At 32.3% G+C, this 13,564-nt stretch overlaps 1 protein-coding gene across 5 annotated transcripts in view; it reads left to right on the top strand.

Moving 5' to 3' along the window:
* The window catches only part of LOC106075439 (amyloid beta precursor protein binding family B member 2-like), an 88,547-nt gene extending 75,847 nt beyond the window's left edge, over positions 1–12,700 (top strand). For 2 of the 5 annotated variants that reach the window (XR_008779542.1, XR_008779541.1), the window contains 5 exons: positions 1,463–1,571; positions 2,063–2,125; positions 7,433–7,621; positions 7,870–7,884; positions 8,853–12,700. Coding sequence is in view for 3 of the 5 variants with exons in the window: in XM_056039603.1 (XP_055895578.1) it covers positions 1,463–1,571; positions 2,063–2,125; positions 7,433–7,585 (325 nt within the window). In the remaining 2 variants the exon portion in view is untranslated. The remainder of the gene's footprint in view (positions 1–1,462; positions 1,572–2,062; positions 2,126–7,432; positions 7,622–7,869; positions 7,885–8,852) is intronic. The other 3 variants (XM_056039604.1, XM_056039603.1, XM_056039605.1) reach the window with 3 other exon arrangements.
* The last annotated feature ends 864 nt before the right edge of the window (positions 12,701–13,564 follow it).

Raw genomic sequence — 13,564 nt, 5'->3', positions numbered from 1 at the left:
TTCACTTAAACTAAACACTTTCAAAAAAAGGTTAGTATTTTTATACTGCAATAGTAAAGTGAACTGAATATCTGATACATTTTGGGATCAGTAGCGCCACAGGCTCTGCCAGGCTGTAGCACAGTGTACCACATTCTGCCTAAGGGTCACCAGCTCTTAAGTTTTCCTCAAGGTTGTCTCCCAAAGCCTTTCCCGTGTTTGGCTATCAACAAGTATGCAAGGCAGCGGAGGTTTGGATTTAGAGCTTTTCTTCTCCATGATGGGTAGCCAGCCAGGGCTAACGAGCCCCTCCTTCCCGAAGGTCACATCAACTGAAGGAGGCCATTGATGATGAGTAAAGTGCCCTTTCAGACCTTACGATCTAAAGGTCATCTGTTTCTGTGGCCCACAATTAACAAGGGTGTCATGTGGTCAGCACATAGACCAACCGCCTTTACTTTTTTTCCAACTAATGTCAAGTACCCATTAGAGCTGGGTGGACTCAGAGGTGCCCAAAGAACCTGAAATTTAAAATCCCAGGCTTCACCAGGACTCAAACCTGGGACCCCTGGTTCAGAAGCCAAGCGCTTTACTGCTCAGCCACAGCACCTCCTGCTTCATTACCCTATTTTAGAAATGTTTACATATATCTATATTGTCTCTGCTGTAGTACAAATGTTTACATATGTCTATCTTGTCTCTGCTGTAGCACAAATGTTTACATATGTCTATCTTGTCTCTGCTGTAGTACAAATATTTACATATGTCTATCTTGTCTCTGCTGTAGCACAAATGTTTACATATGTCTATCTTGTCTCTGCTGTAGCACAAATGATTACATATGTCTATCTTGTCTCTGCTGTAGCACAAATATTTATATATGTCTATCTTGTCTCTGCTGTAGCACAAATGTTTACATATGTCTATCTTGTCTCTGCTGTAGCACAAATGATTACATATGTCTATCTTGTCTCTGCTGTAGCACAAATGATTACATATGTCTATCTTGTCTCTGCTGTAGCACAAATGATTACATATGTCTATCTTGTCTCTGCTGTAGCACAAATGATCTCTAAAGTAAAGAATTAAAATAAACATTATTTCACAAAGAAAGTTTTATTGTCACCAGTAAAAGAAAAAGTTTATACAAGAAGATCATTTCCTGATTTTTTTAATTGCATGTTTTGCATAAGAAGAAAAAGAATCATTGTCCTCAATTCTGAAGATTAAGGATGAATGTTGTATTTCATGTAACTTCACAAACTCAATTGTGACCTGCATATTTTTGTCTCATCTAATACAGACAAAGCTGTTTCCCTGGGGAGTCAATTTAAGTTCTCTATTAGCCATTTGCATCTGTCTTCAGCAAGGGCTTTTCTTTGGGTCACATGTGTGGGTCCCTTTATCTTTGTAAAGTTCTCTTAATGTTAAATACTGTAGAATAATTCCATTATGTTGTAAATATTTTATTTTATTGCTTCAGACTGTGTGCTTTCATTATGCACACATCACAAAATAAGTTCATTTGTCATGTGTTCCACTGTGAGCCTAGTGCTGGCCCAATGTGTAAAACCATAGAAGCTGCTTGTAAGGTTAGTTATACCAACACTTTCAAGTGTTACATTCCTATGACTGGATCACATTCTATTCTGACATTCCTATGACTGAATCATAGACAAGTCATCACATACTTTTCTAACATTCTTGCTACTGAATCACATTCTATTCTAACATTCCTATGACTGAATCACATTCTATTCTAACTTTTGTATGACTGAATCATGAACAACATTTTTATAACTGAATCACATTTTGTTGTAACATTGCCATGAATCATAGACAAAAAAAAAGGAATAATTATTATGTTGTTAAAAAGGATGCCTGGTAGAGAAGTTCTAGTTTTAAAAGTATTTGAAATCATTTTTTGACTTAGAACCTAGTTGAGCATTTATTTTGTTGGCACAATAATTTACAAAATAATTGTATGAATTATGTCTATTTAACAACAATTGTATACTTAGTTGTGGTCATACAACATGTTTTACTCTACTTCTTTCTCTGTGCTGCTTATGTTGTGTTTCAGCTGCGTTACCAGAAATGTTTAGATGCCCATCCACAAACACCTAAAGGGGGATTACAAGGAAAGGTAACTCTGCTTTACTACAATTTTTTTTTTCATTTCATATTAAAAATTACTTCTTCTTGTTTAAGTTGTACTCTACATTTTATTCAAATCACCTGAATGAAGAAAAAAATTATATCACTTTTTTTCAATATGTATACACACATTGGTTTCTTCTTAAGATAAAAATAGATGTTGAAATGTATAATATCCCCAGTTTGCCTTGAATGTTTTAAGAACATTTCTACACTCCATTTTCTTGAGCATAGTATCTCTTTTTTTTTATCTTTTGTCTTGGATGTTATGACTTCTTATGTTAATTAATATATAATTAAATTAACTTTGAATTTTGTAATCATTTTTTTTAATAGTTGCGCTACTGTATTAGAGAGTTATACCTTTAATGGTAGAATATAAACCACTCTGAACAAAATGTTCAAGTAAAGATACTTTTGTTCAGAAAAAGCATGAAAATGAGTTGCAACTATACTAGACTTACAATGAGTTTATAACTGTTGAGTTTTTAACTGTTTTCTGTCCTCTTTTTATTTGATTTCAAATAAATTATATCAAAATGTCAAACTTCATGTTGTGTTATGGATGGCTTTAGTATTTGTTTAGTCATTTATTTTAATTTGTATGTTTTTTTGTTTAGACATGAACACTTTTGCCATATGTTAGATGTCACTCAATGCTAGCTAGAGCTGAATAAATGTGATCTGTTATCTGTAGTTGTGTGTGCTCATACATTTACATTTTTACCTACTCTTTTGTCTACATTAGCAACAATAGACAATAGGAGCTCCTGGGTAACACACTTCTCTAACCAAAAATATTTATACCAAATTTATGGTTTTTAAAAATTTAAATAATAAAAGAATTTGTTATAAATTAGTTTGGTAATTTCAATTTGACATTAATTAACTATTTGGTATATATGATGAATTTTCAATCTTTTAAAAAACAAAAGTACTTAAAGTAAACAATAAACATATTGGAGACACAGTATTGGATTCTCAGACAATAGACCAAGTAGAAAATTTTATATACCTTGGGAGTGTAGTCAGTATATCAGGTGGAACAGATGAAGACATTAAACACCGTATAAATCTAGTGCGTCAGACATTTACACAGCTAAAACCAACCTGGAAATCTTCTCACATCTCAAACAAGACTAAAGTAAGAATCTTTAACTCTAATGCCAAGGCTGTCCTACTGTATGATTCTGAAACATGGAGAACAACTGAAGCATCAACAAAAAAAAAATACAGACCTTCATCAACAGATGCCTGAGAAATATCCTAAAATACACTGGTATGACAAAGTAGAAAACACCAAACTGTGGGAGATGAGTGGACAGAAAAATATAGAAGTGCAGATCTTAGAGAGGAAGTGGAGATGGATTGGTCAAACTCTTAGAAAATATACCAGCAACATAGCTAGGTAGGCCTTAGAGTGGAACCCCCAGGGAACAAGATGCAGAGGAAGACCAAAAAGAACATGGCGACACAGTGTACTAGAAGAAGAGGACCAGGAAGAGCTGGGAAACCATGAAAAAACTAGCAAGAGACTGTGGAGAGTGGCGTGTTTTTTTGTCGAGGCCCTATGTTCCATGAGGAACCCTAAGGAATGATGATGATAATTTTATTGTATTATAAATAAAGTTTATAAAAATTTGGTTTCCAATATAGAATTCTATGCATGAAAATACAAACAAAAAATAGGTTGTAGCTGATAGTAGGCTAATACTTGTGTCTCAGTGAAGTATTTGCTTTGACCCTTACATGTCAGAACATAAAACATACACATTTTTCAGATAAGCTCTTACCCAGAGGAAGTTAAAATTGTTTACAGAATTGACTAGTTTACTGGAAGAAAGACATAACTAATAATGATAAGAAGAAGAAGAATCTTTATTATCCATAAGGAAATTTGTCTTACAATGTGTGCATCACACAAAACTAAACCATAGAAAACCAAAATATACATTCACACCAGATTCACTCAATAAATGAGATAGTTGAATTGTATTTAATGATTTGATTGCCAGGGGATCAAAAGAGTTTGTGTGTCTGTTCGTCTTTGTTATTGGTGTCTTGTATCTTCTTTGTTAATGTAAAATCACAAAATACTGATCCGGAAGGTGATTTTTTAAATTTCTATAATCTTTTTAGCTTTCACTTTGAATTTTTTTTTTATAGCAGAAAGAAATGGTTGTGTCCTTTAGTGTTATGTACAATCTTTATCAGTTCTTTCCCTAAATCTAGTTCAATTTTTATTTATTTTATAAATAATAACTGTTAGAACTCAACAATTTTAAAGGTCAAACTGTATTTTTGTTTTACAATTAAATTAAAGACAACCTTTTTTAGCAAACTTTATTGGTGATATAATTGTTAATATTGAATAAATTTAAATATATGAATAAATTAATTAATTTAAAAAAATAGAATAGAAATATATGTATATTGTTTATTTTGTACAGTAAAGTTGAATGGAGCCCAATCATCTCACTTCTACCTATGTTTGATCACTATATTCTTTTTCTGCTTGCTGCATTTAGGCTTATAATGACAACAATGAATATGTTTTTCTTTATACAAGATCCTCTGGAAAACTCTTCAATGTATCCAGATTGACAGCCAAAAACAAAGTTACAAAGGTTTTAATCTGAGAACTCATTTACACTAACAATGCAGCTATTGTTGTTGAATCTGTTTCTCAGCTTCAGACCCTGGTTGACCCTGCATGCCAGAAGTTTGGAAATAAATAAACATTAGTCAAAGACCAAAAAAATATTGTTTCAAAACACAAGCACTGCACCTCATGTGACAATTTAGGCCATTGAAAATTATCAACTATTTACTTAGTTAGCTACATCATCTCCAATCATGTCCTACTGGGTAGCCAAGGTAATGGGCACTTTGTCAATTTTTTTTTTTTTGATAAAGGGGGGAGGAAATATGTAATGACACAAGATGCGTAGAAGTTGATGTGAATCGGGTTTTTCCTAAGTAATGTGACGAGTAAGAACAGAGTAGGATTACGAACAAAAAGAATAACGGACAAGACGCCTTAGAGGACGACGCTAGGCTAGCGACGACAGAGGACTGTGCCCTTTTTATTGTTTATTAAATTGTTGAAGTTATCAGCCTGCGTTATTAAGTATATTCTTGATTCATTCTGTTGTTGTGTCATATGGACTAGCATGCACCATTAACATATATATACTCATCAACAAAATAGACCATCAACACAGCTACAGAAAAGTGTTGGACTTTAGCTTGCTGACTACTAATACCAGAGCCCTAGTATACTGGACCCCATGTGATGAGCTCTCTACTCTATGGTAGTGAAACATGGGTTACTTACTCTTGGCAGTGCTTAAGGTGGATTCTCAAAATAAGGTGGCAAGATGAAACAACTAAGGAGGAAGTGCTTTAAGGAGAAGGATGCCAGGATATCAAAGCTGTTTATCACCAGCAGACGCCTTAGCTTTCCTGAACATGTTCATAGAATGCCACAAGGTCAACTGCCACAAGACATTCTGTATGGTGATCTAATAGAAGTCAGGAGAGCTGCTGGTCACGTACTTTTAAGGTTTACTTACTGACATGAAGCTCTTCAGAATCAACACCAACAGTTAGGAAAAAGAGCACATGGAGAGAAAACATTAAGGAAGGGGCCTTGATTGCAGATGGTATACACATCAGAAGTTAAAAGAAGGGTGAAAATACTGCAACATCTAGTGATGACATGTGCCCAACCTGTGACCCCAGCTGTGTATCAAGGATTGGCCTCTTTAGTCCAAAGAGAAGTTTCAAAGGAAAAAGATCATCTTTACAGACATAAATGCCTCTTTAGTCCAATGAGAAGTATCAAAGGAAAAAGATCATCTTTACAGACATAAATGCCTCTTTAGTCCAATGAGAAGTTTCAAAGGAAAAAGATCATCTTTACAGAAATAAATGCCTCTTTAGTCCAATGAGAAGTATCAAAGGAAAAAGATTCTCTTTCCAGACATAAATGCCTCTTTAGTCCAATGAGAAGTTTCAAAGGAAAAAGATTCTCTTTCCAGACATAAATGCCACAGATTTTGGCCAGATCCTTCCCTGCAGAGTTAGAAAGGAGGATCCTAACAATGAAATTGAGATGGTACAGAAGGATCCTAGGTATCACGTTTAAAGATCCCATCACAAACGAAGAGATTAGAGACATGGTTATGACATCAATTGGACCTCACAATGACCTGCTAAGTATCGTAAAAAAAAAACAAATAAAACTCCATGGCCATATTACAAGGTCTTTGGGGCTTGCAAAGACCTTCCTTCAGGTAACAGTACCTTGAAAAAGAAAAAGAGGCAGACAGAGAAAGCGATGGGAAGACAACATAAAAAATGGATGGGCCTGCCATTGAATCTATCCAAGGCTTAAAACAAAGAGGAATGGAGAAAGACGGTTGACATATCTTGTGTGGTGCCCCAACAGTCCAACAGACTTAAGGGATAGGTGAAGGTGAAACATTAGTATGTCAGCTTTATAAAAATAGATTATTATTATTATTATAGCTTTTATATAGCGCTACTTTCATGCTTATAGCAGAGCGCTTTTGGTCCAATCTCATTTGTGGATTAGGCCTTTAGGCGCTCAGGAAACACAACTCTGCCCGAGTCGGGTGTCGAACCTCGAGCCCCCTTCTAGGTAGCCAAGCCAAGTTCAAGCGCACTTGGCCTCTCCACCACGCTTCCCACGTGGGATTAAACTGTCAATAAATATTGTTTGGGGAAAAATTAACCACTGTGTTTCAACTGTGAAAGGTGTTTTAATGTGTAAAGGCACACAATAAGCTATAAAATGGTAGATTTTTTTAAATTTTTCAACCAGCCCAAACAGGACAAATATATATATATATATTTAAGTGAATCATTCAGCTAGGATTATTGAGTATATATATATATATATATATATATATATATATATATATATATATATATATATATATATATATATATATATATATGTATATATATATATATATATAGGTATTAAGATATGCATTGAAAGTTTTTTTAATAAGATATTTCTTTCAATAAAGATATTTCTTTTAATTTATTAACAATTAACATTTAATAAAATAGTATTACATTTTTATTATTAATGACTGGTATAAAAAATTTTGAAATTTTATAGTTCCAACTAATCTTCAATTTCACTGATTCACAATCTACTGTTTGATGTTGTCTTGTGTCCTTTCATTACTTGATGTTGCTTCAGTTTTTCTTGATGTTTACTGCTATATTTTCATTACTTGATGTTGTACATTTGTTTTAGAATGTTGTTGATGTTCTAAGTGCTGGTTTCAAAGCTAGTGTACAAGGATTGAAAGTCGGAGTTCAAGAGGTCAAATCAGGAGCTGTTATAGGGGTCATGGGAGTACTTAATTTATTCAAAGGGAAAATGAATGTTAAAAGTAGTGACTCTTGATGATTGCATCCCTCTAGCGTTCAGGTCTTCAAATAGGTAATTTGTTGTTGTTGTAAGCTCTTATCTGAATGTTTACATCCAATATACTCCATGAACATGATTTGTGCTTGCCATAAAATACTCATCAAACTGATTGTTTACTTAGGTACAGTACCTGTTGAGTTTACAATCTATTGACCTATTCACTACAAAATCATTGAATTCATTTAGATTCTGATCATTCCTTGAACTTCACTTTGTGTCATGTCTCAAGTGACTATGTTCTTTTTTTTAAATTCCTTTAGCATCCACTGATCAGTGTATGTATATCAAACAATGCTGTTTGCTTTTCATCAACAGCTTTTATAGTATAATATGTATATGGCTTCAGAAATTTTGGTTTTAAATTCGATTTTCTAACACAAATGTACGTTCAACAGGCTGCCTTGTCTGCAATTTGGTTGAATGGCTTTTTAAGGTCTTTATTGTTATGTTTAAAAAATATATATTTTAGACTCAATTAATGTTTTTAAAACTATAGAAAGTAATTTTGGAGCCTATTACCCACCAGCTACAGCACTCTTCCTCCTGTCCAGTGGTTATGTTTACTAATTTATTGTATTCATCATTAATCTGCTTATTAAAAATAAATGAAATGCTAGTGCTTGCATCACAACAATTTTAGCTCCAAACATTCTTCTGGTACTCAAATGATCAAAAGTGGAACTTCACAACTCTGTGAAAAGCAATGTGACTAAACTGAGGATGGATGGATGTTTTCTTCTCACTGGATCACTACTACTTGTCTAAAACACATTCGTTTTTTTGATGACATTGTTTGTTTCCTTTGCTCCAGCTGCTTAGTAAAAACTAGAGAGAGATTTGCATGAATGTGAATTATCTCAGTTCCAGCACATTAACAGTTTTTGCTTGCTTTTTTTTTTTTTTTTTGCTTTTTATTAAATCTCTAAATTTGCTTGCACTGTTCCTCATTCAAATTTTCATTTAAAAAATTACATTAAGAAGAATACATTTTTTAAATAAGTTTGTAGGGGGAAAAAAAAGCTCTCCCAAAATATTTTTATATGGACAAGTTTCTTATAGACTTTTAATGTAAACTAATAAATGTAAAAGATTGACACTGTTCCTATCAAAATGTTTTCTAGTGAGAAACTATTTTGTAGATAATGTTGTCAATAGGATATAAATGTTTAAGTCTTAAAATTCATTTCTTAGTCTACATTGCAGATCAAGGTCATGTTTACAATTTTTTTTTTTTTTTTGCCAGAGTTTGAGAAGCAGCATCAAACAAAGTATCCAGTGTGTCTGGGGCTCAGTGACCCAACTGACCTCTCCCAAGTAGCCTGGCTGCAGGCTCAACCAATACATCATTGCTATCTTTTGTTTTGTTTTCTTTGCTCCAGTGAATTATTGGTGTAGCTTATTATGTCATGCAGTTAGTTTCAGGGACACACAATGTTCCCCAATAGTATGATCACTACTTTCATAATGGAAAGCACCTTTTTGTTTTCATCTTTGAATTCTAAAGTAAACTGTTTTGTCACTATCTTTGGAGGATTGTAGGATTAAATCTGTAAAAAGAAACACAATCTGTGATTGAATACATTGCTGTCATTTCAGAATTTTGTTTTGTGAAACATTTTAAATCCAAAATCCAATCCTTTGAATAGTTGTTTTTTTTACTTTTGATCAAGTCTAGAGGTGAGGGAAGGAGAGGGGGAAAGAGACATCCAGATGTTTGTTTTTTTTCTTATTGATTGGCATCAGATCAAATGTACATGAACAACTAAGTGATGTAGTACTCGAAAATAGGTGCTACTTTTCACTTTAGTGACATAAGTTGTCATTTTTTATCAATAATATGTATAGAGTATAGTTGAAAAGTTTGCATTTGCAATGAAAAAAAAGATTAGAAATTGAGATTATTTTTTTATAATTTTATATTTCTTTAAATTTTTTTTATTTTTTAACCCATCAAAAAAAAAACATATCGTCTGGTTACACATTCCAATGTTCAAATTAAAATTTGTTCAAATCCAAAGATCAAATATTATATTATTCATTTATTGTTCTATAGAAAAACATTTTTTAATTTGGATAAAGACTTTCTAGAAATACAAAAAAATTTAATAGTAACAGAATTTTTAAATATTTTTTTTTTAAGTGTTTGTCTTTTTACAACTTATTTATAAAGTATACATTTATACATGTATATCTGTCAGCCTTTTTAATTTGTCTGATCCAGAACTGATACTAAACAAAATTAGATAAATATATTTAAAAAAATAGTTCAAATATTTCTACATAGTTCATTAAACAGGAAATCATTTTTTAAATATAATATAATAGGTTTTTTAAAATGTTTTGTTTGAACATTTAATGAACCAAAATAAAAGAAATATGAGCCTCATTCTGTTCAGCATGGCTCTGTAGGAAGCCTAGCTATTTATAGTAGTCTTAATTTTAAAACAGCTGTTCAAACTATTGATGTATAAATAGTGCTAAGTTCATTCTTTTTAATTGATAAAAAGCTTGATACAGAACATGCTACTTTAGTGTTTCAATTCAATTTTATGTCCAAATTTTGAATCTTCATATCTATATTATTATTGTTTCTACTACTATTCCAACTGTATTTTTTTCTCTTTTTATTTTTGTTTTATACTTCTATTTAGTTAAATATTATCCTTTATTGTTAATTGGTCATTATAATAATTTTTAAAAATATATTTTACTGTAATATCTTTTTTTTTTCACCCAATATTTATTCCTTTTCCAATGAAACATTTCTACTTACAAATTTAGTTCCAGAATTCATTGTACCTACAGTATATATCTAGATGACACAGTGAAAACAGCAACATACAGAGTCAGTGGCAAATACAGGAATAAATCTACAGAATCAATTGACAATTTCAAATGTCATTCAGACTTTGTTGTTTTGCATCTATTGGTAAAATATAGACAGGGTAATTTTATCATCAATCTTTGTTTATTTTATACCATTTAGTCTTTCTGTACTGGTAAGGCTAAGGAGAGGGGGGGGGGGGATATTTTGAAATAAAAGAATTTGTACTTTGTTATCTCCCATTAGACTAGTTGAATACCAGTACTTCGACATTATTTTGATTACAGTGTTTGCAAAGTGGTTGTGCACGTTATGTTTCTATAGAGCAGCAAAATTTTGTTTTTGTGCTTTTACAACTGTGCACATTACAGAATATTTTTTGTACATTACTTTTTTATTTTTTTTAATATATTCCTTAAAAGTCATTGTATTGACCACACCTTAGTGCAGGATTAAAACTCATTGTAATGACCACACCTTTGTGCAGGATTGAAGCTCAATGCAATGACCACACCTCTGTGCAATGACCTATTGCCAGTAAATCATAATCTTTAACTCTAAAAAGTGTGGGGCTATTTATTTTAATTTTTTTTTTTTTAATCAAGATTGTTCAGAAAGATGTAAGCTTTCAACATGTCCTATTTTAAAATATTCTGATCATTAACTTTTGTAAAAGAATGCAACAGTTAAGTTCTGACAAATTCAGTGAAATGAATTAAGCTTGATTCTTTTATTAACAGCCTTAACAATCTTAGAGCTCATGGTTATTAGCATCTATAACAATCTTGGAACTTTTTTAAACATCTTCATTATATTGACAAGTGTGAGTTCTTTTTTTTTCTTTATTAACATCCTTAAATATTTTCTAGCTCTTTTTATTTTATTTATTAACTATTAAGATCTGAAAGAAACTTTGAGCTTTTGTTTTTTAGTCTTCAGATTTCTAGTCCAGTTTTCATCACCAGTAACAGAAAAGTCATAATTATTTTAAAGGATTTGAATTATTTTATATGGCAAAAAAAAATTGAGTTTTGTTGTAATGGACACTTTTGTACATATGTTAAACATGTAATTGTTATTTTGCATTTTATTTTTGAAACAGCTTTTGTAGAAACTGAGAATTCAGAACAGCTTTCATACAAACTAAAAATTCAGGCTTAGCATAATATCCAACACTAGAAATGTCTGGCATATCTATGTGTGTGTTTTTAATACTCGGTGCTTACTTCTGTATTTCTGTATACTGCTTCATAGATGTCAACTTTCTGCAAAACATTGACAGGCATCAAACACCTAGATCTAATGACTTGATAACAGTGTCACATATTAGGCAGTATCACATATTTCAGTATTATCTCCACCTGTTTGTAACTCATAGTGATGCATTGATATTGAGTTTTTTGCTGATTCACTAGGACAATAAAATGATCAACATAATGAGCCCCATCCTAACATGGGTGGCAGTGTGATATTATTTTCCTTTTACATCTCCACACAATATACATCCCTCATTGGAACTTTTCTTAATCATTGACATTAGGCTGATTATACAAGAGTAAGGAATAGAAAACAAGACAAAGTTTTTCAACAGATTATAAAGTATTTTGTCATCAGAATTATTTACTTGTAGATGTTAATTATGTTCACATCAACCAATACTATGCTAGATGGATGTCTAAAAAAATTTTTGTGTGCACATTAATAAGTATGTAGTATTTGTATAGAAAAATTGAAATTGTTTTAAAAAATAGCAAGTTACTTTGCTTATTAAATATCAATTTGTACATGAACATTAAAAAGAAATTTTTTAATCTTTCTAGAACTCAATGTATAAGACTCTTGTTCACTTTGTTATCCTTAAATTTAGCTAGAAATTGGCATTTTCAAACTGTTAAAAAACTATTGTCACATTTTAGACTATAACCAGTAGTAAAAAAAAATGATATTAATGTCAATATTCATACAATTTTTTTATTTTTTTTTAAATAAACAATTCAATTTGTTGTATGTGCAATAGACATGATTTTATGCATTACAATTATTTGCGTATGTTTTGATTTACAACTCTCTTGTTGTAGCTCATACAATTCATTTTGTATCAACTAATTTGCTTATTTCATGTACCAGTCATGAATTGATGATGAAACCTCTGTGATTTTTGTAGCATTCTTTGATACAATGTTGGTAGAGTGTTTCTGTTTCCTTTAGTTGATTAGCTCCCCTTTGTGCTTATTACACAATAAATTGAATATGCAATAGACTCAAAATGTTTATACAGAGCCTTATTTCACTTGGGTGTATGTGCAGATGATTTTGACGATAAAACTTCCCTTTTCGATATAAAATCTAAAGCAAACTACAGTCACCTAATTCCAAGAGCGTAGTCGTGAGAGGTTACACATTTCTACCATTAATAAAGTGTAGTGAATAGTCATCTGCCGAAATTGAAAAAGACTAAATGTGGTTCAACAAAGACAGATTTTAGTATTCAGTTAAAGAGATCGGATCTAAATCAAAGAAATCCTATGCCGAACTGGGAGTCGACTCCTTAGTAAGGTTGTGAAAGAGCGTCGCATGAGGTTTTCGGGACAAGTTCTTCGACAAAATTAATTACACATAATAAGAGTTGCGATGACATCCTAGTACAACTTGGCACTACACTTTCATGGAGGTCCTCAGAGCAGGTGGGTGGAGGTCCTTAGAGCAGGTGGGAATAGACTTCAGACATTGCCAGTGACAGATTTTTGTGGAAACAGCTTGCCGCCAAATACGCCGAACGGCGCGGAAGGGTCTAAGTCAGTAAGAATAGCAGATTAGGTTTTTGAAAAAAAAACTTCTTAATTGCAGGATAATGCACTGTAGATACCTCAGAATATGCATTTTGTTGGCTTTCAATACCGGAAATAGTGTTTGGCTCCGCCCAGCGCTGGGAGAGCTCCAAGCACTCTCCAAGACCCGCTTGCTTTCAAGGACGGGTGGTCTACCATATCTCCACTAACTCCAGGAAGAACCTATTCTAGAGTACAATAAACGTCTTCCGAAAGAATGAAGAGTCAAATAAATATTAATTATGTACATACACACATATATATTTTTTCCGAAGGGGGGGGGGAGAAAAAATCCCCCATCCC

The sequence above is a fragment of the Biomphalaria glabrata genome, chromosome 8 (assembly GCF_947242115.1).
Source record: "Biomphalaria glabrata chromosome 8, xgBioGlab47.1, whole genome shotgun sequence".
In the NCBI taxonomy this organism is placed as follows: domain Eukaryota; kingdom Metazoa; phylum Mollusca; class Gastropoda; family Planorbidae; genus Biomphalaria; species Biomphalaria glabrata.
This window is presented reverse-complemented; position numbering and strand designations above follow the sequence as displayed.